Below are 27,959 nucleotides of genomic sequence, written 5' to 3'. Positions count from 1 at the left end.
AGTATGGGTTATGGCATCCCATACATTCTGGAAGCGTCTGCTGCTTTTATCTGCCCACTTACTTGAATTTTGAGTGGCCAGTCTTAGACTGGTAGCTAATCTCAAATTTGGATACCTCTTCTGTGTATTTACAATGCTTATGCTCTTTCCTCTTACTAAATAAATAGAAAAATATACAGCTGCTTAAGAATAAGTCAGATTCTGTTTCCCATTCAGGATGACACCCCGGGTCCTTGCAGCCTGCCTGGTAGCTTTTCCAGCAGATGGCAGATATTTGGGGAACAGAGTAAAGCATTCTTGGGACCTAAACCAAAGCCCCCAGTATATTTTTCAAAGCCGGCATATAAATTTCAAAACCTCACATTTTCAGTCTGGCAGGGTTTTATTACCCAGCTTTTACTGAAGATGCTCATTTTGCTCTAGTATATGCTAGAACCCTGATTAAATTGAAGACTTGGAAACTTCCAGCAAACTTCCAGTACCCATGGTACGTTGCCTGGGGTTTGTTGGCTACTGACTCCAAGACAGGCTCTAACCAGGGATTTGGGACCCAACTTGGGGTGATGAAGGGGTCTAAGAAAAGAACATGCTTGGACCAAACAAAGGGTGGGGTGAGAGTGGAGATGGGACCATCCCAGGGGCAGTGACAAGGGCAAGTTCAATTCAAGTCAACTGAGGGATCCCCAGCTTCCCAGAGGTGGCTGCTACCCACCCCCCACCAGCCCTGCCATGCACTTTACAGACATGTGCCATGTAACAAAAGGCCCTGTTCATCCCTGTCCTACGTAAGAGTCACCGTTTCTGAAATTACAGATCAAACCCATTGTTGTTTCCGTTTGGCTCTTAGGGTGCACAGCACCCCCTCACCAATGTCCGATTTAAACTCCCAGTGGCTCTGCAGTGGACACTAGCCAGTATCTGGTCGTCAGCTGCGCTTCTCTGCCTCTCTGCGTGCTCGAAGCATTTTATTGAGATTACAATAAAAAGGTAATCTACGGAGATTACGAGTCAAAATATTTGCTACTAAATGTAGAAGAGCTAATTACAATGAAAGAAAATCAGCACTCAGGTTTTCTAAACAGTCACAGACTTGCCTGGAGCATATTAAAAAAATCACATCATACAAGCCCTAAGCAGTTTCTTATTAATCTGGTCTCGATGCTAATACGGCCAAATGGGAAACACAGTCTTGGGAGTATGAGGGCCAATGTTATTCTATTAACCTTATATGTTATCCTATTTACTTTCCTGTCTTTAATGAATAAATTAAAATGTCCTCTCATTCTCTAATTGCTGGATAGTTGGAGTATGACAAGGTACACATTTTATTCGGCTACATGCTACAGCCTCAACTGCCCAAACTCTATCATTTGTGGGGGATTTCAATGAAAGGCAATGACAGATAAACTGTTTACATTAAAAGACTCTATCAAAGTTATTTTGCACCTGGTTTCATCCTAATCTATCTGCTGTTTCTTTAGCTCTGACAGGCTGACCTGTCTTGCTGTGTGTGCCATATTGATGTCATTACTGAAGAGGGCCTTCCCCAGCCTTTCCGCTGATAACAAAGTAAATGGAAATGCAGAGAAACCCTGGGGAGGTAACAACTTGTTCAGCATGATGAGGGAGAACTGTGGCTAAAACAGGGGACCGATTACAGCAGGGCAGGGTATCTGCTGTCACAACGAATGCATTCACGACAGCGCATCGGCTTCCAAAGAGCCAGCTAATAGCAGGCGCGAGAGTTACTACATCGTTTTTCGTTAGCACGCTTGGAACATGAAAGCAGGCTTTCATTGAACTGGGCTGCTATGTCCTGGAAGTTTAATATGCATCCCAGGTATAAGGAACACATCCCAAAGCTGCCAGAATATTCATATCTTCTGCTACCGTGGAATTCAGCTCATTTGCGACGGTCCAGTAACAGACGACCTAGCCAGGGAGGTGGCCCAACAGTAACAGAAACAAACAAGCCAATGTGAAACCAAAATCAAGAGCCTGGATAAAAAGCAAGCTACCTGTGTGAGGCAATCAGCGACCTTCAGTCAAAAAATAAAATTATGGAGTGGAGAGAAAGAGCTGCGAAGACACTACGTTTTCGTAAATGTTAACATACTTGAGATGCACCCCCTATACTGGCGTCTAGTGACGCTTTGAATGAACCGCCCATCTCTAGGGGTACTAGGGTGATCCTTAGGCAGAAAAAGAAAGAAGATCGGGTTAAATAAAGCTGGGTACATAGGAGCTACTTGCAATAACGTATCCAGACACAACTCATTGGAAAGCCTCTGTGGTCAAAGCAAACCTGAATTGTTCAGCTCTGTTTTTAAAGCACCAACACCACGTCGGGCTGTATCTCAGGTAAAGAGTTGAGCCTGGTCACTAACCGATCGTTTCCCATCGTAGGACTCATTGGCTAAACTTCTCACGGAGCTAAATGAAGTCCTCTAACATTTCGGTCTAATTCACACTAATAACAAGATGGTATTAATATTCAAATGCCCTGAAGGTTTCTAACAATACCCATCTCTTTGTAGCCTTTACGGTGTCTAAAGTGTGCTGCTGCTAATGCCAGTCTGGGAGGGCTGGGGTGCGAGAGAGCCATGCTCCGAGCCAGGCTGGGTTCAGAGCCCGGGCCCCACAGACTGTCCTGCCAGGAGAGTGTGCGATTTGCGCTCGAGGTTCTGGGTCAATCAGACGTCGTGATTATCATGCACTAAAATGTTAAGCAGATGTTTCCAGAACGTGTGGAAGTCTTTGGACTAGGTCAAATTGTGGGTAGCTTAAAACTTTAAAGACAGCAATTTTAATAAACCTGTCAATACAATTTCTTTGTTAAAAAAAAATTTGAGACTGATTAGGCTGCTTCTATTGAAAGAGATGCACAAGGTCTATATCTTTGGATCTTTTATTGAGCTGCGAGGCCAGCATGAATAACTGCTTCTCAGCTGTAAATGAAAATTGATTCCAGGTTTAACTCCTCATTTTCAGGGGTTCTTGAAGTCCCAAGAACCATACGAAGGAAAATTTGACCAAAAGGAAAACTGAAGGCGAGGATACGTGGAGGAAACGCGCATGCGCACGCTCTCGAGAGGCCTGGCCGACTGCACCGTGCCTGCCAAACCCCAGCGGGCACACCCCGGCGTCGCTGCCCGCTCCAGATACCTGCCTGGAAAATGGCATTTCAGTGAGTGTTGTATGGGGAAGGTCAGGGCGGGGTTTTGTATCTATGAGGCCAAGAGAGGAGGCTGAGACCTAAAACTGGGACCTAGTCAGCTGGGTGATGGGTATCATGTAGTTCCCCACCGTGTTAGTGATATCCAGCTTTTAAAAACCCAACATACTGCACCAGGGATGTTTATGTAGTCACTAACTATAAAACGCTGTATCCAATTCAAACACGGTTCTGAAACATTCCAATGTCCAATGTCCATTTCAAGTGATGATTTAGTTCCCATTCCGGGGAAGCTCCTAAGATTTGAAAGCCAGCGTGAGTACAGCATCACAGCATACCCTCTGTCTTTCTCCAGGGTGAGTTGAGGGGAAATAAGAAGCATAATCAAAAGGTATGACTCAGCTGTCCACCCACATCAGGCCTTTGAAGAAAAACTCATGTTTAGAGACGCGTAATTTTCCTAGTGTCATTGGCAACCTGGCCTTTGTCCCTGTGACGTCTGGTTTAAAACTCGTCAGGGGTCAAAGGGGAGGAAAGGGTGTTCATAGCCAATGGATACCTATGGGGCATTTAGGGCAGTGAAGACATTCAATCCGGTTCCTAGCAGATCCCTATGGACACCAAGGCCAAAATGAAGGGCAATATCTATGTACCAATGGATCCAGAAGAAGGGACTTCCAATGAATGTTTAAAAAGGCCACAAGGAAGAATAACCGCTGATTTGTGTAGCGCTTGTGGTTATCAGAACATTCTTCACAACTACACTTGTAATTCTCACGGCCAGGCACACCCAGCTAATACATGTTAGGACAACACAGAACCTTTTCACTCAGGTTTGCCACACGCTGGCTGTTTTCCAGGCAGTTAATTCAGTGGCTCTCTTTAACATCCTATTCCTTACAACCAAATCGAAAGTCACGCAGCTAGCATTCCAAGAACATGAGATGGTTTAGACTGTTACCAGTGGTAGTGACAATGACTCTATCCATTCACTTAGTTGCTAAATCCTCTGTGACCTAATAAAATAGGTGCTATTGTGACCCCCATTTCAGACACGCTTAGGTCTTGAGCCCAAGGTCATCCAGTAAGAGGCAGAGCCAGATTCAAACTGTGTCCATCCATGGCGTATCTGCTTCCCAAACGGTCCGAAGCAAGAAAGCAAAATGCAGCAGGGAATGTAGAGGAAAGACACAAACTTTTAACCAATATTTCAGGGTATAATCACTATTGCTTCTTCACTGAAACTATGTGCATTAAGTGATTGTGTATCCCTGACTTCAAAGCATCACTAGGAGGTGAAACCATTTGTTGAAAAGGTTTTGTTTTTGTTTTTTAAACGGTCCTTAGTCTCCACAGCTCACCCATTCCAGCCTCATACTCCATGTTCCCGTTTGTAGGAATAATGCTTAGCCTTTAAACACATCCTAACTGTTCTGTTGGGGTTTGTGCACGGGAGCTGCCCAGCCTGGCTAATTACTGCTGTGGAGGGCACCAGTGGCGGGTAGATGATGAGAGACTTGGGACCGAAATGTCACATTAGAAACTGACACATCTTGATCCTGCGTTTCATTTTCATACACACATTGGAAATGCATTCTCATGGGATTCTTTATGTTGCAGACTCCGGCGTAAGGTCTTAGGGGCTTCTGGAAAAGACCGGTATCTACTCTCACTAAGCTTGGACAACTTGGATCTCCTTAGGTGAGTCCAGGTACAATGATGACAGATGAGATGCTCTGAGACTCCCGAAAGCTAATGACTTTTTTTTTTTTTTTTGGACTATGTTTGCATGAATGTAGCCACCGGGTTCTGAGAAAGTTTATAACTATAATGTCAGCTCAAACCAATGGTGTGGTCTGGCCACTTGGACGCATCACTTAATGCGCGCTGATACATTTGTTTATATGTCCCCCCCCCCCATCATCCTGGCACAAATAGAATATTGCTGCAATTCTGTAGTTCAGACAGGGGGTGCAAACCTACCTCTAAGGTTTATTGGTGAGGTTCAAATAAGACAGAGCACGTAACTTAATATCAGGCACAGAATAAGGGTGGCTCTGTAAATGGGAGCCCTGAGTTCGCCTCCTGATGTTGCTGGCAGTGTGATGGTCTCAGTTACAAGACTGAAAGAATGTCCGTCAATTGATGAATAGATAAAGAAAAGAATAAACAGGAATGAAGTACTGATCGCTGTTACAACATGGATGGACCTAGAAAACATCATGGCAAGTGAAAGAAGCCGGTCATAAAAGGTCACATACCTTCCGACTCATTTATGAAATAGGCAAATCTGCAGAGACAGAAAGTAGACTATTGGTCGTCACGGACTGGGAAGGGGGGAAATGGGGAAAAACTGCTTCGTGTATGAGGGATTTCCTTCGGGGGTGATGAAAATATCCTGGAACTGGTGACAGGGGCACAATCTGGTGAATGCGCTACATGGTGACTTTTACGTGCCATGAATTTTACCGCGATGAAACAAAACAGGAAAATCATTTCGATACACGTATCTTTGAAAAAAGAAAAAGTGAGGCCTCATGAAGTTGGAGCTCAACAAACACTGCTTGGCGCTATCCAGTCCGCTCCTGCACAAACATTCTCTTTTGGTCTTTAGCCTTCCTGCCTTTTAACGAGTCCTCAAACTCTATACCGAGGGCTCATTTATAAATGTTTATAACCTTGCATCTGGTTCTTGCTCCCTGGGCCCAGCGAGGGGGAAGAAGTTGTCATTTTTGCCCTGCCTTAGATCCCCCGGTTCAATCTCCCCTTCAAATGAGAAGCTTTGTTGGTGGAGGCATGACTGGTCTAACGGCAGCATGCCATGGAAAGCCTCCAACGCACCAACTAGGATTATCCGGGGGTCTTGGCACTGACACACTCCCCGAACACACATCCTAAAAACCCAGATGATTCGGGCCCACAGACCTGATGCCAGTCCTTCAGGTAAATACAGAATATGACAATGTGAGAAGCTAAAAAGCAGACTGCATGTCCGTAATCCCATAGAGAGGAAGTCAATGCACAGAATCTATTCCCACTTATTGTTGATTACCGTGTTAAACATTTCCATTAAAAAGTAATGCTGCATCTGTCAAACTCAATGATGTAGGATTTTTTGTTTGATTTACCGACACAATCTGTGTCACTGGTATCTTAAATGCAGAAAGCAGCAATAACAGACACTGGGTCACATAGAAGAGGGACGGCTTGCATCCGGGACGGGGACAGTGAGCCCCTGGGAGACGATGGCGCCGGTCCTTGATGAGGCACCCAAGCGCAGAGATGCAATTTTTACATATTACGAAAAACGCAAGCGGAATCAGGAGGAGAAAGTAATGGAGAGTAAAGTGTTGGCCGCATAACATGGCAGATGACTTCAAATTTAAAACTCCACCAAACGGTAGGAGTTTCAGCGTGGCCAACAACCGCACATGAGAGCAGAAGAGGCGAGCCTTGGGAGTTTTTCCCAAGCTTGTCTTTGCCGACCCGTCTGAGAACATTTAGCGAGCCTGGAGTTCTGTACTTGACAATGACCTTGACATGAGCATCCCTTGAAACCGTCTGCTTTCACTTTCCCGACTTAGCCAACTTCACCGTAGAAAAGAACTTGGTCAGGTATCAGCTTTAAGAAAAGGCAACCCTTGCACGCTCCTTATCTAAGGTGATAAACACACCCAGGTGGAGCCCACCTGGGACACAGCCCTGTCACAGAGAAAACGCAGAAGCATCACTGGCTCGATACGCTACGCTGCCGCTCTCCTGCTTCGTGGACGATATTTGGCCTTCGCAAACCGACAAGGCCAGTCTCACTGGAAACGCTGCAAACAAGTGTCTGCCGTCTCATGCGGTGCTAAGGACTGTAAGCACTTAGGATGCAGCGTGGACGAAGATGGGGCAGCAGCAAGTTTTTGCCACATGCCTCCGGGCTGAAGGTTCGTGCGCGCTGTGGGATGCCGGGCGCCAGTTCTCGGCAGGTGCTCGGAGCGGTGCACCTGGGAAGGGGGGAGGGGCGCAGCACTCGCGTGATGCCCTAATTAATGAATGAGCGTGGCCTGTGAGCCTCGCAGTGGGGTCACTAAAGTTACACCTCACCCGAGACGATGCTTCCTTAGTCCAAGAGAGGGAAAGACAGTCTGTGGCTTACTGAGGACCAGTTTGTGCGTTTGACAGGGGAGCGGAGGGAGGGGGTGAAGGGGTGTTCCCCTCACTACAGCTCGAATGACACTGAGAGCCGATTCAACCTGTTCCAGAACACCATGCCGACCTCTGCTTCTTTTCCTCTCTCTAAAGCCCAGAGGTAAAGCAGAGGGTAGGCTTGTAGATGGCAAAGGCATTCCGGTTCTTTCTGCTCCCTCCCGTTAGGTCCCGACCCAAGCCCGAGGCTCCTCCTACCTGGTAGAGCTCAGTGGCGGTGCACTGAGTGGCCAAGGTCTTCACCGGCTCAAGGTCGTCTTCATCACTGCTCAGCTTCAAGTCGTCCTCAAGCATCCTACGAAAAAAGCAGGGTGATGTTCGTGTTACAAAGCGTCTTTTCGAAACCATCCTCAGATACATCTTGCAATGAGGATAAAATATTGGAGCTACAATCTGACAGCTGCAATTCTGTCAAAGGTGCAGAAGGAACCAAGATTCTTTCAGCTAATTAGATATTTGAGCTCTTATATTTATGTCATACTCCGCACACATCTTCCCGCTCTACCTTCCCCTAAATCAAGGGGAAGAAAAGGACTATTTCAGCATCTCCAGAGATGACTGGAGTCTATATATTTTTACTACTGAAAGTGTAATAAATGTACTGATCAATCACTGTGGAGTGGAACGTGACATTGGATCTCTACAGGAAAAGATGCTCCGAGTCGCCCATGAAAGAACAGGGGCATGGTAACAGCCCCTGGCTCTAGAGGCTGCTGTCGCAGCCTGCTGGGGCTCTCTGGATGACAGAGGCAAAAGGCCCAGTGAACTTCCGCTGCCTTGCAGTGCCCTCTGCACTGTGGCAGCTCTGTGGCCACAAAATAGCTGGGCGAGAAATGGCTAGTCATTAACCTTTTGATATATGACCGATCTCTTCCCGTAAAATTTGATCCAAGAGATGTAAGCCCATGATGTGGATGAGAAATCTTTCTCTCCTAAGGCAAGGTACCTGAAAGATACGAACTTTGATGATGAACTAGCACTTTCAAAATTGTTTATCGAGCACACAGAGCCTCTTGTTCCTACAGTGCCATCCGCTCTACCCCCAAACTTGAGCCACAGCAGGAAGAGTGACTGATTATCTTAAAATGCCAGTTACATAGCCTTCGAAGAGCAATCGGTGTTAATATTTTTATGTATTGAATGCAACTATAGACCTCGTTCCCAGCCTTCAAATGGGGGCAGTCCCAGCCTCCTTGGGCTGATTACCATTTTCTTGCTTCCAGACTCGGAATCAGGCTCAGCTCCCAGGCTACAATTTCCTTCTTCAACTCTGTGAATCCTATTTTTTCTCTATAGCTCAGCCAGATCCCACCTCCTCTGCAAAAGCTTTCAAGAAAGAACCCCCGTCTCAGAAAGGACACCTTTTCCTTCTGCCCCACCCCCGGCTCCAGCTGGATCAGTGCCCTGCTTTCCGCTGAGTGTCCCCTTCTTCCCATGTGGGCTGCTGCTGCAACTTACTCACTTCTGTCTTCCCAGAAATGATAGTCCACCACCCTCATTTTGCATACAAGGAAAGAAAGGTTCAGAGAAGTCCAGGGCTCTGCTCAAGGTCACACAGCTAGTTGTGCGAGAGCCAGTCCTAAAACTCCCATCTCTTAATTTCTACCTGTGTGATTTTTCCAGAAGAGACGTTGAAAGGCAAAAGGCAACTTCTAATGTGATAAATGAGGGAATACATTATTTGAGAACTTATGTTCAAATGTTAGAAAGAGATTCGGGTCAGAGTGGGTAGCCGATAACTCTTCAAAGAAAACACGGCCCCCCTACTCTCATGCTCAGCCACATAAGATCAGGACATGTTCACTGAGGTCTGAAAACCAAAGACCAGTATAAAGAATGATTGCTAGGAAGGATAGCTGTTAGAGTTGGTTTCAGATAAACTAAACTTGTGAGATTTATGACTGTCCTTCATGAGACTAATGGATGTTTTCAAGATCTTAGAGAAGACAAAATGTATCTTCACATTTCTTGCAATTGCAGGCTTAGGACTCCAAACAAATAATTCTTTATAACACATTGTGGCAAACGAAAACGGTATCATTCTCATAAGCTATAGAAGTCAAATATTTTAATACTTATGGTGGTCATAAAGGGCTTCATTTTCTGTGTGTGTGTGTGTGTCTTAATATAGGTGGGCAATGTCTACATGTTAATTTACACAGAAGTGTTGAGCAAAATAAATGATCAACAATTACTTCCATTCAGAAGACCCATTTATGTGTCAGGGAAAGTGCCAAGTATTTGACCAGAAGCTTGCAATTTGGACCCTATGAAGGAGGCGCTATTATTAGCCCCATTTTCCATTGGAACAATGAGGCTTAGAGAGGTACAGAACTTGTTTGTGATTATGCAAGCTAGGAAATCATGGAGGCAAACATGGAACTCAGACCATCTCCAGCCAGAACTTGAGAATATCTAATGTTTTCCTAGAGGGTGTAATTTACAAAGGATGGTATATTAAATAAAATCAACAGCAATGACAACAACAGCAAAAAAACCCCACAAAACATACTGACGTGGAGTCAAGATAATTTGGATTCAAGTGCTGGCTAATCATAAACTCTGATATCTTGGGAAAGGCATTTTCTGTCTCTGTACCTCATCTGTGTCCCGCATCTGTTAAATGGGATAATAATTAAACTCTTTCACAGGATGGAGGTGGGGGTGAGCATCATATGAGCAAAAGCATGTGAAATGCTTTAGGAAGGCACAAAATTAATGCAGGGTATCATTACTTTGGAAATATTGCATCATAGTTAGAAATAATGTACACCATTAACACCATTAACAAGTAATCACAAGCAGAGCCTTTCTGAGACCTTGTTCTCATCTTCATTTGCTGAACAACCTGAAGGTAAACATCTCACAAAGTCTCAAAGCTTAATCCAGAAACGGGTTTATGGGTCTTCTTCAGGGAGAACTAGCACATCCAGAGTCAGATTTCAGTCTTGAACTCAGCAGTTATCTTATTCACTCTATGTGATTCTAACATGGAAATGAATGGCCTTCCGATGTACAATTCTGGAAACAGGCAACCAATCTCCATAGCGGTTGACATTAAACACCCCGCCCCCCATGCAACAAGCTCGGTGTGGATTTGGTTGTTAATAAAGGACAATTGGATGCATATATTCAAGTCCTGGTAAACACAAGTCAAGGAAGCAACTAGAAAGGCTCCTTCACTGACCTATTAAGCTTTATTCTTGAATATACATGTACTTGTTTGCATTTCCATCCATAACTAATACTGAACACTACTCTAGGGAACGAGGAGGATTATGAAAGATTTTGGATTTAATTATTATAGCAGCACCGTTCACACCCACTGCAGTTAAGGTAGTCTCAGAAGAAAAATGCTAAATTCTTTTCAGGAGGTCACAACTGCATAGACAAATTCATCACACACTGGGTATCCTACAGTGTGAAAAAATCTCCCGTGCAGGTAATCTTAAAAAATAATTGTTCTTCCCTTTTCAATTAGATGAAAACAGAACAAAGGAGGCCTCCTCAGTGACTCCAGATGTTTGTTCAGGATCCAGTAGTTCGCAGCGCCTGTCTTTGTGTGAAAACTCTCTGGTTTTTATTTTTACCATGACATATCAATTCTGTATTATCAAGAAATAAAATAGTCCTGGAGTGAGTGGGTGGCTCAGTCAACTAAGCATCTGACTTGGGCTCAGGTCATGATCTCATGGTTCATGGGTTTGAGTCCCACATTGGGCTCTGTGCTGACAGCTCAGAGCCTGGAGCCTGCTTCGGATTCTGGGTCTCCCTCTCTCTCTCTCTGCTCCTTCCCCGCTCGCATTCTCTCTCTCTCTCTCTCTCTCTCTCTCTCTCTCTCTCAAAAATAAATAGTGGAATGCTTAGGTGATTTTGAAGAGGAAACAATAGAAGGCTTGAAACAGGATTACAGAAGGCTCTATGTAAACGAAGCCTTTCCTTGAGGCAGCATTGGCTTACGAGCAAGAGCTTGAGAGACAGACAGACTTGAGTTCAAGTACAGAATTTTCTAATGGGGTTGTTCTCTTGAACTCGTTAATGAAACTCTTCAAATCTTGCATTTTCTCACATGTTTAAATGAGCAACAATAATATCTACTTTGGAGAGTTGGGGAAGGATTAGAAAATAAACTTCCTACAAATTGCCTAGGAGTCAATATATGCTGCTGTTGTTATTACCTGAGAAACGGTACTTTACAGATTGGAACAAGAAAACAAAGAGCTCCAGTGGTGACCCAAAGACAAGCAGAGGTGTCAAATAGCATGGTTCAGAGCTCTTGAAGGAGTTTGCAAAGCTTCAGTGCTTGGGTTTACTCTTCAAGAATGTTCGAAACCCATCATGGCTGTCTGGGGTTTCCTGCGATCCTCCCAGAGTGCTTAAGATCCCCTGGAGATTTGAAAGCCCTGAGGAAACATACAGTTCCAAGGGGAAGTTAAAAACGAAGTAAGAGTGGCCTTGATATCCTGCTCCTTATATCTGTGGTGTGACTTGGTCCCTCGCTGGAAGCTGTACTCACCTTGAGCGCCTTGTCGTTGGGCATGCCACTCTCACGAGGAACTTCCAATATGCATTTGGCTCTAAGCTTTGTATAAAAGGCTGGGCTTTGGGGGCACCTGGATGGCTCAGTCGGTTAAGCATCGGATTCTGGATTTTGGCTCAGGTCATGATCTCACGGTTGGTGGGATCGAGCCCCACATCGGGCTCCATGCTGGTGATGCAGCACGGAGCCTGCTTGGAATTCTTTCTTTCCCTCTCTCTCTCTGCCTCTCTCTCTGTCTCTCTCTCTCTCTCTCTCTCTCTCTCTCTCACTTTCTCTCTCTCTCTCTCTCTCATAATAAATAAATAAATAAACTTAAAAAAAAAAAGACTGGGGCTTCAGAGGCTGTTTAGTTGATCCAGAATCCTTGCTCAGAAGCAACCTTCACAATCCTGAACACGTAGGCTGCAAGCCTACGTTGTGCCTTTTTCTGAATTACAAAATGGTACCTCTCTGGGCAGACAGCTTGTCAGGCGTACCACTTGATACTGGCTGGAGTCCAGCTTCCAAGTATCCGTGGAAATAGCTGCCATGCTGGTGACTAACGGTCAGATAGACCCTGGCTCTTACAGTTGGAAGTGCCTGTGAGGGTTACCTATTTCACCTTGCCATCCCATGGAGATATCTACAACATCCCTACCACATGGCCATAAGCCATTGTCTGCTGGGCAGCAGGCAATGCCCTTCTAGTATTCAGGAGCTTTAATTGTTAGAACGTTCTGCCCCTTAGGAATTGCCCTCTGCTCTCTGGTAGCTTCCATCTGGTAGCCTGAGTGTCCCCCTCTGTAGTCCACACTGGGAGACTGTACTTGGAATGGTGTTGGAGATAGAGCCAGTGCTGCTGTCCACAGTGTGCAGTGGCAGACGTGGGGATGAAGGTGGGAAGTGTGGACACTGCTTCACTCAGGTTTTAAGCTCTAAACAAAAATTAGGAGCCATCGTACTGTGGGCCCTTTTCTAGAAGAGTAACTTAGCCCTATTGACTCCTTAAAGGGCACTTTCTCTTCATAAAGTAGGCTGGGAGGAATGAAACATGACTGGTTTAGAATTACTCAGGGAATTATATATTTTCCTACCTAGTGCTCTGGACCCTCTGCAGCACTGAATCATTTGCTGGTAAGCAAGGCAGGCGATGAGGAAGAGGCAGTGATATTTTTCAAAGCGCTCATTCTGTTTCCCTGAGGTAAGGGTGTTCAGACTTCTTTCTGGGGAGAAGCTGCATTTAATTTTCTCAAGGCTTTAACTTAAAAGTCTGATTCCATGACCACCCTGCTGCGAATCCTGGAAAAGCCCAGTCTGAGGGCCAATGCAGACCTATCGGGTGGGGCCCATTAGCCCTGTGCCCACGGCCTGGGTCTAAAGTCGATCACGCACCCTGCCACGCAGATCAGAGAAGGGGGTTCATAGAATGAGCACCCGGTAAAGTGCTCCTTCAGGAAGGATACAGTTGGCAGGGGTTGGCAAACTGAGGCCCTCCGTCCAAATCAGCCCTCCCTCCGTTCCTAAACTGCCCCATGAGTTAAGAATGGTGTTCACGTGTTTAAATAGTTGAGAAAAATAAAATCAAAAGAAGAATGATATTTCATGACATGTGAAAATTACATGGCATTCAAATTTCATTATCCATAAATAAAGTCATACTGGAACCCAGCCATGCCCGTTCATCTTCATCTTGGCTATGCTCTTGTGCTACCGTGGCTGGGTTCGGTAGTTGTGATGGAGAACGTATGGCCCCCCCAAACCCAGAATATTTACTATCTGAGCATTTACACACAAAAGTTTGCTGACCCTCTGCTTTAAGCCAATGGTTTTCAAACTCTCTTAAATTCAAGAAACCTTTCCCCTGCCCAGTGCGAAAACAGCTCATCTGCTCAAGTCTTCTTTTGGGGGGTAATTTTGGCTCCAAGGAGATTGCATAGAATTTAATTAGATAAATTTAAGTTACTTAACCTCTCTGAACCTCGGTTAACTTCTCTGTGCAATGGGAATAAAATACTATGCAACTCGAAGATCAGGAAATGCCAAACGGTCTGTGTGGGCAGAGCGCTGAGGACATAAAAGGCAATGGCAGGAAAAAAGAAAAGAACAGATCTCCTTTCTCTAGATGCACAGGTGGTATGTATGGATTTATATGTGTATTGCATACATCAGCCAAAGCTAATAGCGTGCGCCTTGATATATATGACTATTGACTTGGATCAAACTGCCACCTCTCCAACCTTGGACTTCCTTAGAATTGATCACATAAATTCAGCGCAATACCAATTTTCTGCTCCATGGTCATTATTTTGAATTTGATTTTCATTTTCTTGGTAGATTTCTCTGGGTTATATAATTTCTCCCGATGCGGGAAACTCAATGTTATCATGCAAATGACAAACTGCCTAATAGAAATCTGATGGCTTTCAATAATGTTGCACACACCATAACACTATGGTATCATTTTTCAGGGGTGTGGGTGTAAAAACATCGAAGGCTGGATTTCCCCAGAGAAGACCAGAACCCGGTGGACCCACCTGGACCTGAAAACAAATGCTGAGATAATTCCAAAGGAGAAAAGAGAATCTTTTGTCTTAAAAAATATCCCAAGCAGGGATCTTGACATTTGACATTATTTTTACACCCACGCCCCTGAAAAATGATACCATTTGAGTCATCCTGGGCAAGAGAGAGCTATCCAAGTGGATTAATAGGGGTTCACCCAAGACCATTCATTGGGCATATAGTCTAGCGTATAGCCTAGATCTTCAAACTGTTTGGCCCCGCATTGGCCCTCAGACTGGGCTTTCCCAAGGTTCCCAGCAGGATGGTCATGGAATCAGACTTTAAGTTAAAGCCTTGAGAGAATATTTGTGGGGGAAACAGGTTGCGGAGTTGGGCTCTGCTAATTTGAACTCCAGCTCTAAAACTTACCAAGTGTGGGCTTGGGTGAGTTGTTATAGCTTCAGCGTTCTAGTCTGTTAAGATGGGGCCAGTAATAGTCCCTATTTCAGAGGGTTAGTATGAGGATGAAATGAGATCATGTACGTAAAATGGTTGGTAAGCAGTCAATCAATACAGTTACTATCGTTGTTACTTGCTATGACTGTGCTTGAAACACACTCATAGGGAAGCAACTAGGAGTATGATGTGGGCCCTTCAGCTGGCCCTTTTTCGCAAGGACAAAGACTCCATCGGCAAACGATGACAATGTTATAATTCAGTGCTAGAGGCGCGTAAGGAGGAAGGAATGTCTACATCTCCACTGAGAGGCTGGTGAAGGCTACGCAGAGCAGTGGCCTTCCAGCAATGCCCTGAAGGCAGAATGGACTTCCTGGGGAGTCTCAGAGGAGAGAGAAGCCTAAGGAGAACAGACAGAGGTGCCCAAAGACTTGAAGTTTCGAGAAGAATGGGACGCTTGGTTTGGCTCAAATATACTATGTGTAGATATGTGTTACTGAACAGGGAGGAGCCTAAGGAGGTAGGTTGGGGGGGGGGAGACTGGGCCACGCCTTTTTCTAAAAGTGGGGAGGTGGGAAACCAAAGTTTCCAAGTGGGGGTGGGCGGCGTGGAGGGAGCACGGAAGGTCAGAAGTAGAGATCTCTGAGAGGAAAGACTATATATAAACTGACTAGAAGAAGGAGGTGTCAGGGAAACCGGTTAGATCACCACTGGCATGGCCCAGGTGGCAGAGGGTGGCAGCCCGGGCCAGGGCAGAGACAGTGAGGATGGAGAAGAGAAGGAACCGGATTGTAGAGACGTGTCAGAATCAACTGAATTGGGACACTGGTGATCGTGACATCCACAGTCTTCTCAGCCACTCTGCGAGGCATGGAGTTTATATCACAAATTCTACCAAAGCCCAAAGCACGCACGCACGCGCACACACACACACACACACACACACACACACCCTCCACTAGGCTGCCTCTCTGTATTGACGGATGTCCTTTCGTTCTCCCCGGGCTCTGATGCCGCACTCAGGCCTCGGCTCCTGGGCAGGGGCATCTCTAGTCCTCAACTTTTCTTTCTGGGGACACACCTGGTAAGCCCTGCTCATAACTGAGGAGGAAATGCCAACTTCTCACCACGAAGCCTTTCATTTGGGGTTGTCCCTTTCAGCCTTCCATCAGCTTCTGAGAGCAACCACAGCTGATCAGAGAGAAAAAATAACCCCTGCGGTTAACTCCAAAGTACCCCCCACTCACAGAGGATACTTCATTACTTATCTCTCTACATCAGCTCCTAATTGTTAAAGGATTAAGTAAAGAACTCCTTCATCGGGCTGGTCCATTAATCTCTATCTATGGAAACTCTTCAAAACAACTGAAATATTAAGTCGCTGTTAAGTGCACTACAAATCGTGCCTGCTGACAGCCACTGTGCCTCACATGAAACTCCGTGGGGGCAAGGACCAATTCTTACATCTGAGACACTGCGAATTCTCAGCTGCTGGAACACAACACTTTAGCTTAGACGGCTTTAAACTCTTCCTCCGACCCATTTTGTGAGAAAGGCTGTCCAAAAGGGCCGCTTACCTGAATTGACACAGCAGATAGGATTTGCTTTACGCTGATACATAAAGAAGTCACACGTTCCTTCGGATTGTTTAAGCAAAATGGTCACATCTGACCATTCTGGCCCAGCTAAAATGTCGACAGGTGATGCCGCTCCATTCTTTATGAAAATCCCACCTGATTTCTAGGCTCAGCTCTTTCTGTTGCATCAGAAGGAACCCCCTCCCCTCCCCCCACACACTTTTGCTTAGGGTAGAAGGAGGAATGGTCTCATAGCCCGAGTGGACAGGGTTTCAGCCTTATAAAGTGGTAGAGCTGGAAAAGCTTTCTTGGACACATGGAGCTCAGGGCCCTGTGAGCATGCCATCAGGCGAGCTCGGGTACCACCTGCCACACACACACACACACACACACACACACACACACACACACGCCAGGGCAAGGCCAAGGTTAAGGCCTGAGTTATTCAACTGGTAAAGCTACAGCGACTCACTTTTAGATTCAGACAGTTTAGTACTTACATAACGAAAGAAAGGAGGACTTGCCAAAGGTGCCAGCGCCCCCCGCTCCTCGTCCCACACACCAGAAAAGACGACAGCAAAACAAAAGGTGCCCTGTGACTGCAGAGCAAGTCGTGGGGTATTCTGTTACCAAGGAGCCCATTTCTGGTCTCAGTGAAGGGGTTTTATAGGCTGCAGGTCTATTCTGTGGGGCATGGGACAGAATGTTCCATATCTCATCAGAACCTGGGAGGTGATGGGAAATGGTCTCATGACAGCCTCCCAGAAGACACAGGGGGGCGAGCAGCAGATGGCCTTGAAGTACATCATAAGATCTTCCTGTCCTCTCCTGTTCTGGGAGGATCACTAGGTGTTCTGCCAAGACTCAGATTAGCTGTGGTTCAAACCTCAGCCTACATGGCCTGTTTGGATACCTGCAGGGTGTCCGTGGTGCCGGGCAGGGTTATTCCCCCAGACTACCAGAAATCTCTGCTTTCCAGGTCCCGGTGCCACGCCGAACAACTCATTTACCAATGTTCAGTGTCGAGCGTGCTGCTCACATGTAAGTGCTAACGAAGGCTGGGGGTGTCACTACCATAAGCATAACAACACCTAATGGACTTGTTCTCTGCCACGAGTGATGAATGTGAGCTAAGTTAGCCATAGCTCGAGTCCAGTGAAACACATCTGCAAGAACTAGCCAATGTTCAGAGTCCTGGGAGACCAGGAACTTTCCTCTTTGCAAAGCCAGTTGACCTGTGTGTGACTCGAGGGCACAGTGAACAGCTCGGAGTAGGGACTGAGCCTCCTCTGCAGACAGAGAGGCCCAGGTTCAAACCCTCACTCCCTGTACTGGTGTCACCTTGGACCAAATTCCTTGAACTTTCCCGTGCCTGGGTGAATGAGGGATCATAATAGCACCACCTGATCGGATTCTGTAATTATGAAGTGAAATAACCCAACTTCAAGTCCCTAGCACACAGTGACCTGACCACCCAATCGTCATCACCTCCTGTGATTACTGGCTCAAGACAGTTCAGCCTAGACGATCCTACATATATCAGATGTCAGTTTATTTGAAAACAAGAAAGACCGGAGAAATGTATCCTCGCGTTAAAGCCAAAAGGAAAAGAACAGTACCTTTGCCACCTACAGCTTTTGCACACCAAAAGTGGAACAAGGTTTTCAGTACAGAATCTTTATCATTATATCAACATTTTCAAGTCTGGAAAATTCAAATCTACATAAAATGCAGCTGGACTACACATCGATCATAAAATATGAATCTAGCAGATTCCAGGAGTGCACGAACAGCTTGATATTGAGAAATCCATTAGTATGCTGCATCATGTTATCAACAAATAAAATGATACAGACCATATGATCATCTTAATAGATGCCAAAAATACACTTGATAAAATTTCATACCCATTCCGGATCCAGACCCTTTAAAGACTAGGTAGAGAAGGGGTACGTCCTTTCTGGATAAGGAACACGTAACGGGAAACTGTCAATCTAAAGGTATGTTTTAGGTAGGTAGGAAGGTTAGATCCATTTTTAAATATATTTTAAAATAAACATGGAATCACAGATGACTATGCTTCAAGTGTTTCTAAAACTCTGTATCAATGTCGATTCACTGGGTAGACAGAAGGAACACAAACAGACTAATATCATCCAATGACACCATTTGTTCTGATAATTACTCCAATTTCAACAGTTTTGAGGCATCACATATGGTTACCACAAGAGATTCTTTCCATGTAGGTAAAGACAAAATTAGCAAGTGACATGCAAAACCTCAGTTTCCACTTCTGCATTTCGGAAAGTATTAATCTTTTAAAAATGCATCACCAATTTATTGACCTTCACATCCGCCTGCAAGCCTTACAAATGCAGAGACGCTGGGTAACATGATTGAAAATTTGATCCTACTGTTCGAACAAAATGAGAATTGTTTTAGAAGGGGCTCCACAATGTCTGGGCATATATTTTCCCTAAGTAACATGCATTTCCCCCAGGAATTCAACATTTATGTTGATGCACTTGGCTGCAGAGCCAATCCTGCACTGGCTCTAATACAGAGGAATTTTCTGAACATTTTGAGTAATGGGACTGAAATAATTTAACGGCTCCTTCTGTGCATGTTAAATGAGTTGCGTGATATATTTAGCTTTTGCAGAAAACTTGTTTACACTATAAATTACAGCACATGGCACAATCACATTGATGCGGAAAGCCAGCCATGTTGAGTCATTTTGGCCATCTCTCTCCAAACTTTAACTCGGCGCAAATGAATTCATGGTGGCTCACCAACACGTTGCGGGTGTTTCCTAAGCCCGTGACCCTGCTGAATACCTGTAAGGCCATCACCTTAGCACTGCCCTTGACTTGAAAAGAAGAGCTGGATTTCTGAGAGAGGAGGATTCTCAAAATAGGGAGGGCTCGCTGCTGACCAGTGATGGCACACAGATCTCAGTTGTTATGTACCACCATTCCTCGATGAACCAGAAGGGATTGGCTTTCTAATTCTGAAACACAGAAACAACCCAGGTGCCTAAAGATTCATGGCTCTGGAAAATCCAATCTCCTAAGAGGTGACACGATCTAAAGGCAAGAGTGAAGACTTGGAAGTTGGGTGGAAGTTGGATGGACTGGGCTCTTGTATTCACTAGCTGTGCAAATCTAGATCAACTGGTTGACCTCTCCGGGCCTCCGTTTTCTATCTCTAGAAGGAGGCTGCTGATACCTACTTTGCTTGGTTTTGGGAAAGAGTAACTTAAATGCCACGCAAAAAGAGTGTGAGGGTGAGCGCTTAACAAATGCTACTCCTTCTATTATTATTGATATTAAGATGAATGGGACAGGAGTTCTTCGAACAACACATTCAGAAGCAGCATTACAAGAATCACTGCAGAGGAAATCACCAATCAAAGAAAGTGGTTTAAGAACACCAGGGAGCCATCAGAGCAGGTTTTACATACGGTGGGTCAACATCATAGAAAACTGGAAAGAATTTTCATGACTTGGCTTTAGGTAAGAAAGTGCCAATCCTGGTTACCTGTCCCAACACTAGGCTATTTCTATCAAGTTATTCATAGACTCACGTTGGTGATAGGTGGGCAACTAGCTATCTCGATGGAGAGAGAAACAGAGAGAGCTATAAAAATAGATATATGGAGAGTGGCAGATCCCAATACTGGCCAGTAATTATAATCTCATTTCTAGAACTATAAAATATATTCAGAACACAAATGTAATCACTCCCCCCAAACTGGTCCAGTCATTCCAGGAATAACATGTTAGCCCAATCAAAGCACTTTGAACCTTTCGTGTAACACCTGTCCGATGTATAATTATGACTTGAGGGCTCACACCCTGCCCCGTCTCACAATGAATCAAAGTCAGCCAATACTCACTCAGGTAAGCCTAACGTATGCCAGACATTCATTCCCTTGGTGATGTGCACCAATGGATCACTTCACTGACTCTTTCCAAGAAATCTGGGAGGTTGTACTTGTATATTTTCTGTTTTTAGGCAAGGAAACTCAGGCTCGGAAACGTTAAGAAGAGTGTCCCTAGGGTAGGGGAGAGAGATATCTTTGCAAGTCATATACCTGATGAGTCTAGTATCCGTAACACATGAAGAAGCCTGGAAACCCAGCAGTACAATGATAGGATGTGGTCAATCTGTACTGGAATATTATTCAGCCATGAAAAGGAGTGAAATACTGGTCCGGGCTACAGCCTGGACAGGCACCGAAATCCTGATGCTAGGGGGAAAGCAGCCAGATACAAAAGGCCACGTATTAAATGATTCCATATAGATGAAATGTCTCAAAAAGGCAAATCCCATAGGGACACAGAGGAGATTACCAGTCGCCAGGGGCTGGGGTGAGGAGGAATGGGGAATGACTGCTAATGGCACGGGGATTCTTAGGGGTGATGCAAATGTTCTGGAACTCGAGAGAGAAGTGACTCTAAAAACCACAGAATTGTGCACTTTCAAAGGGTGAATTTTATGGTATCTGAATCGCAATAAAGCTGTTATTTAAAAAAGGCACACAGCTGGCCAAGTGGGAGAGAGTGAGCTGGGATGATGACACACACCTGCCTGATGGCAAAGCCCGTGTCCCCGAGCACTCCACGTCCTGCCCTGCGAGAGAGATCGGCAGAAGGTCTCACGTGCATTCCTCCTCACATCTACGGAGAAAGATGCCAACAGAAAAAGAGCCATTTCCGCCCCCCACAATCCTCCTCGCCCTCCATTTTTCCTACATTTAACACCGCAATTGATACAGCCAGCAGAAGCCGCACCGAGGGAAAAGGGCTTTGTCTTTTCCAGGAGCGACAAAGCACTGCACTAAAGAGACAGCCGTCCGGAGGGGGGCAGAGACCAAGCCAAGAACCCTTCGGCAGAGATGCTCTACCCCTCCTTGACTTCAGAATTTCCAAACCCGAGGCTAGGCGAGAGAGGCATTCGTCCATGCAGAGGCTCCTGTCTCCCCCCCACCCCCGGCCCAAGCCCCGGAAAACCCCCAGGCAGGCGCATGTTTAATGTGGGCTGACAACCGGGCTGAGTTGATGTAAGTGGACGTCAGGACCGATGGAAGGAGGCGCACGGTTTAGAGGTTAAAGGGCGGACAGGCTGGGACGAGTTTGTGGGGTTGGCCCTGGGCCGATCCTTTTAGGAAGCGATTCGTGAAGCACAGGGAACGCGGGACCGAATCTCCTCCCCGGCTCCAGATCAGGAGAAGGAGCTCCTCCTTGCTGGTCCGATGGCAGCGGCAGGCCGCCCAGAGGCGCAGCAGGTCCCCCTCTGTTGAGCCGGAGCCAGGCCTGGCGCTCGGTAGCCAATCGATTTTCCAGCCCCTGCCCCCTGGGACCAGGTAGCCGGCTCCTTTCAGGGCCCAAGGCTGGGGGGGCCGCTCCTACGGTAATGCCAATGTTCGATCACAGATGCAATTTAGACTGGGGTCCCCCCCGAGCACAGAGAGCAGTTCCCTTTGACCGTCCTCCGGTTGTCCACGCCTACCCTTCAGTCTGAGATGTGACACCGTGAAGAACGCCCACGCTCAGGCTCCAGTCACCTGACACATGGACATGACACACAGCCGGCCTGCCCACCTTCCGCCCCCCGCCCCCGGACCCTACCCAGGGAGACACCCGAGAAGATGCCCCGTCCCCGGGGCCCGCCACACTAACTGGGAGCCAGGTTCAAGCGTGCACTATCTGGCTGCCCTCTTGGATTCCAGCCCACGGAGTAATAGGGGTTGTCCCCTCTCCTCCTTCTTGCCTTTTGTTATTTTTAATCACCCACCTATCAGGGCCAAATTGCCTTGTAACTGTCGGCTGCCTGGCTCTGACAGAGATAGCTGCTATTGTTAATGGGCGCCTTCACTTCAGCCCATTGAACTTGCCTCAGTTTGACAGCTTCACAATAGCCACCTTCCCTCAGGAAAAACAAAAAACAAAAAAACAAGAACCTGCGATCGAGTGAAGATGGAATGTGGGACAACAGCCTGGTCTGTCTCTTGGTCTCCAGCGGGTTCTCTTGGCATAAAGTCCCACCGCAAAGCCCCAGAACGAACTACCACGGGAGAACAGGCCGGTCAGAAGCTGGGCTCGGTTAAGGACGTTGGGAAAACCCACGGCAGACCTGCTTACACAGAATGTGGGGGCTGCTTCCTACAAACAGTCTGTCTCCACAGGAAAAAGAAAATCTGTTGGGTTTTTTTTTCCCCCTATTACTTTATCAATTGCCCAAGTGGTGGTTGAGCAGGTTTTCTTAATTTGGTAATTGCAGTAGCACTGTTATCTGGAAATCACTGCTTGCAGATGTCTCCTGAGTCAGCTCCCTACGTCCATGTCATTCTGAGAGGGCCGAGAAGGGAGCTCCCAAGGGGGAAGATTTCATGCCCTCCAATTCCACTGTCTGCGATGGGACGGATGACCTGAGCGATGGATCGCCACGGCCACCTGAGGGAACACGTTCGACAAAGGTCTCCAGAACGGCTGCCATTCAGAAAAGGCAAATTCAGGAACCAGGCTCCTTGGGGGTCGAACTCCAATTCATAGGAGGTCCTAAACTCCCATTACCTCAGAATGTGACCTTATTTGGAGAGAGGGTCTTTGCAGAGGTAACCAAATTCGAGTGAGATAAACAGGGTGGGCCCTAATCCAACACGACTGGTGTCTTCACAAAAAGCGGGAATGTCGACACAGAGACACATAGAGGAAAGACCGCGCAAAGATGCAGCAAGAGAGACGCCCTCTGTCACAGTCCTCGGAAGGAACCAATCCCACCAACACCTTCACCTGGGATTTCAGGTCTCCAGAACTGGGAGACAATACATTTCTGTTGTCCTAAGCCTTCCCACTTTGTGGGGCCTTGTTACGGCAGCCCCAAGAAGCTAACGCAGGGCTTCACCCCACTTTCCCAGAGCTCCCAAGTGTGCTGTCTTTTTATGGAGTCGCCTCACCATCTAATGACCCAGGGAAAGACACATCTAGGGGTAGGACAGAAACCTGTTCGCTAATAGAAAATGTCATCTAAGGTGACGACAGAGAGGGTCCCGGGAACCGATTTGCTGAAGTGAGAAATAACCAAGCCTCTTTTAAAATTTTTATTTTAGAGAGAGAGCATGCCAGTGGGGGAGGGGGGCAAGAGAGAGACAGAGGGAGAGAGAGCGAGAGAGAGAGCGAGAGAGAGAGAGAGTCGGAGAGAGAGAATGTGAAACAGGCTCCACGCTGGGCATGGACCTTGACACGTGGCTCCCTCCCACGACCCTGGGATCATGGCCTGAGCTGAAATCAACAGCTCAACCGACTGCGCCACCCAGGTGCCCCAGAATAACTGAGCCGCTTGAGTTAAAATATCTCCAAAGTCAAACTCCACCAAACCCCACGTCAGTCTTCACCCTATTTAAGCCATTGCTTATTTTTAAGAGAGATTATTGTTATTTTGTTTTGGTAAACCTCATTGATTTCACTTCTATTCCTGCTAGTGGTACAGCTGAATTTTGCTTCCGGTTATTTCTGACAATGCCATCTGAAGGCAGATTCAAACTCTTTAAATATGTGATATTTTAGAACAAAAACATTGCTGTGCCACGATTTTTGTCCACTTAGCTTAAAATGTCACCCTTTTGGCACATACTAGACAGAAGACCTCAAAGCAAAACTTGAGTCACACAGCATGAGGGGTCAAATCCCAGAGAGTATGACATAAAGGAAAAGGACAGAATGCAAGATAAATGCTGGTGCTGGAGGCATGGCCAGTAATGGGGCTTATGTCTCCTAATGTAAGGAGTCGAGAAAGGGGGTACAGACATGATTTTCGTCCCCTGTCCACCTGCCTGCAAATGGCTCCCTTCCCTTTGATCTGTTTGCTTTTCCACTCTTTCTGGGTGACATCATCCACTCCCCTGATCCCCACAACTACATCTTCAGTCTAGAATGTTCTCATGAGCTCTAGACTCATAAATCCAGCTCTCCACTGGACAGTGTACCACCACATCCCCCAAATGCCGCAAGCCTAAGAAAAAAAAAAATTGAACTCAGCATCTTTAGCTTGCCCCTCCTTCTGGTTTGTTTCATTTAAGTATCCATCAATCCATTCCTTTTATGGTCTATCATCTATCTATCTATCTATCTATCTATCTATCATCTATCTATTATTGTAGTAAAACATGTTAGGGCACCTGGGTGGCTCAGTCAGTTAAGCGTCCGACTTCAGCTCAGGTCATGATCTCACAGTTCATGGGTTCGAGCCCCGTGTCGGGCTCTGTGCTGAGCCTGCTTCGGAATCTGTGTCTCCCTCTCTCTCTGCCCCTACCCCCACTGGCATTGTCTCTCTCTCTCTCAAAACTAAAGACTTAAAAAACATGCATAAGATCTACCATTTTAAAGTGGATCTAGCCCATGCTTTCTCATACGCTCATAATGTTGTGCAGCAATCACCTATTCCTAGTTCCAGGACATGTTCGTTGCTCCAAAAAGAAACCCTGTACTAGTTAGCCATCACTCCCTAGTCCCTGACTCTCCTTCAGCCACAGGCAACCTCCAATCTGCTTTCTGCCTCTATGGATTTGCCTACTCTGGGCATTGCATACAAAAGGGATCGTACAACAAAGCAAGACCGCTTTGGATTCTCTTAAGATTTCTCCCCTAGCCTTCCTATCATCTCGCCAGTCATTCACTTCTCTTGATGCGACCACAGACCGTCCTTGCCAGTCTGCCCTCTCACCTTGTTTCGAGCCCTCAGCATCTCTCATCTGGGCCACGGAGATCTTTCTGAAGCACCACTCTGGCCACACAGTTCTCTTTATGAAGCTCCTTCAAGGGCGGCAGAGGCCGCAGTCTCGGAAAATCATGGCTGGGCTGCAGTGATCTGTAGAGCAGTGTGGCCGCGAGTGGACAAGGAAGGGCCTGGGGCATCTGAGGAGGCTGCTTCGAGGGGTGGCCGGCACCGTGGGGTATCAGGGCAGCACGTGGAACCTGAGAGCGTGACACCTGGCCAGGTGCTCTCGGTGAGAAAGCGGGAACAGGGCGCTGAGGGCACGTACGTGTGCACTCGGGGACAAGAAACCTCGAGGGGACGCAGGGCTAGTGAAAGCCGAGAGGCATGCGGGCCCTTCGTGCTAGGATGTGGCTGGGAAATCAGAGGAGCTTCGCCCTTCGGATGGGGGCATTTCTAGAGCACGCGCAGTGACTTCTCGCTGGGATGCTCCGGTGTTCTGAAAGGCCTCACCCATGTTTGTGGGCAATCCCGAGACAGGGCTCAGTGGCACTGCCGCAGGAAGCATGCCACATGATGCCCCTGGAAGGATGGGCGGGTAGGAGAGAGCAGAGCTCGTTTGCAGAACAATTCCCAGGTTTCTAGAGCATATCAACAACTAGAACCCAAATTCACGTGGGTGTCGCCTTTTTGTACTTCAAATGAGACTGTTCACACCAAAGACAATGCTCTTCGCATTCCGGCACCACCTATTAAAGGCTATTTAGGGATAAATAAAATCTTGCTCTTCGGAAAGCTGCTGGGTAACCGGAAGGCCCCGCCTTGGGAGCAGCTACTTGGCTCTCCCAGCCCCAGGCCCTGGCTTGGAGGGCCTCGCCACGTCCCTGTCACCCAGAGGGCGGCCCCTGGCAGGAACAGAGCCACCTTGCTCTTGGATAGGAAGCCCCTATCCAACGACTGACTGATAAGAGACAAAAGGACTCCCTGTGGGATCGGGCTCAAGCCGGGCTCCAGTCCAGACCACCAGCTTGCTTGGCTGTCTCTCCCTGCCCCGTCCCGTTCTCTTCACTACCTTGCAAGGTTTCTCTTCTTTAAAGTGCATTCTCGGGAAATACCCAAATCGGGCTCCGCTTCTAAGCCACCTGAATGTGGCCTCCCTGGCCCCATGTATGATTTCTCACACCTGTGAGTCTTACTGACCGGAACTCTTGGGTCCGTTTTGTTGGGGAGATCTAATCCCTTAGTCTCCCTGGGAGAAAATAAGGGCTTAATCTAGATTCGCCACCCTCTCTAGCTCTTCAGAAATGTACACCATCATGCTACAGCATAAGAGAATCTGTCGTGCTACTAAAAATGGCTTTAATCCATTCTTTGAGTTCCTTATTAGCACTAAATTGAATAAATGCAAAAATAACTACTTTTGCATAATTCCCAAGCTTGCAATTATGAAGTGAGGAGCATTTGCAGAAACTTAAAGCGTATTTCCACATAGCTTTGCTTAAGATTTATCAGAATGCAGCCACAGGCTCCTTCATCACACGCTCACTTTCCACCCTCCCTCGTTCTGGCAACTCTCGAGCCCTCTCACAAGGCGGGTGGCTCTTCCCATTTTACAGATGGCAGGGACTAGAAGCAGCGCAGCGAAACCACGTACCGCACGGCACGTTGCGGGGATCCGTGCTGGTACAAAACACACATCGCTATGCTCCATGAGAGTTTGAACATCTAGAAAGTGCTGTGATTGTTTTTTTCATCCTTTGATACAGCTTCTTGTTCTTCCTTTTTCTTCTTCTTTGTTTCTTTTCTTTTTGCTTCTGCTTCTTTAAGCAGGGACAAACACACCAACAAAAAAAGTGCCTGTCACTCTACCGTATTGATTGTTTCCTACTAATTACACTTTATTTAATTAAAAATAAAAGCCAATGTATATCCTCGGCAAAGAATCTCACTAAGTTGACAGCTTAGAAACGTGAAGCCTCTCTTTGTTTGGGGACAGAAATAATCCTTGAAGGCTGAGAGCAGGAGTTTACCTACATTGCCCTCCCCTTGTCCTGGAAAGAACAGCTCTGGGAGCCGGCGGCGGGGGGAGGGTGCCATAGAAATAACCTTGTCAATCCCTCCCTGCCAACAAGGGTGCTAATTAGTGCCAATTAAGAGCCTCGTTTTTTGTCTGTGGAACATCTGTCCATAGGCATTGAACTCAAACCCCCAACTCATTTTTTTCAAGGCCAGAAATATCAGACGGCAATTCATGTTCGGTCCCTGCTAATGCAGCTTGATTTTAAACTCATAAGTTCTGAATCCTGTTCTTAGTAGGAGGATCAGCCATTCCATTCCGGCATACCCCAAGCGTCATTCACATTTACCTGATTTTGACAAAGATATGCCTTCGGGAAGTCTAAGATGCAGACTGGTCCTGATGAGAAGCGGCAAAGAGAAAAACCATGGGAGAGACCCACGCTCTGTCTCATTTGTTTTAAAGTAACGTATTGTTACCTAGATAAATGGTCTTTGTGGTGTCTTCTTTCTTTCTTTCTTTCTTCTTTCTTTCTTTCTTTCTTTCTTTCTTTCTTTCTTTCTTTCTTTCTTTCTTTCTTTCTCTCTTTCTTTCTCTTTCTTTTTTTAAAATCCTGGTGGGGTAAAGGCCAGTGTAAAATAGCTTCTTTTTAATTGAACCTATTCTGTGTACACAGTGTGTCCATAAAAGCGCCTCCATCATTAGCGTTTGGTGATGCAAATGAAGGTGGCCCCGCTGTTTCTTTCTCCTTTTATGGAGTGCCCTTTCCATCAATGTTTGGGACGGGACAAGACCCTTGCG

General features: G+C 46.5%; 1 protein-coding gene across 10 annotated transcripts in view; it reads right to left on the bottom strand.

Moving 5' to 3' along the window:
- The window catches only part of AFF2 (AF4/FMR2 family member 2), a 458,044-nt gene that overhangs the window by 90,494 nt on the left and 339,591 nt on the right, over nucleotides 1-27,959 (bottom strand). For all 10 annotated transcript variants that reach the window (XM_045472325.1, XM_045472327.1, XM_045472329.1 and 7 more), the window contains one exon: nucleotides 7,568-7,664. In XM_045472325.1, the coding sequence (XP_045328281.1) occupies nucleotides 7,568-7,664 (97 nt within the window). The remainder of the gene's footprint in view (nucleotides 1-7,567; nucleotides 7,665-27,959) is intronic.

Source organism: Leopardus geoffroyi, chromosome X, assembly GCF_018350155.1.
Source record: "Leopardus geoffroyi isolate Oge1 chromosome X, O.geoffroyi_Oge1_pat1.0, whole genome shotgun sequence".
Taxonomy (NCBI): Eukaryota; Metazoa; Chordata; class Mammalia; order Carnivora; family Felidae; genus Leopardus; species Leopardus geoffroyi.
This window is presented reverse-complemented; position numbering and strand designations above follow the sequence as displayed.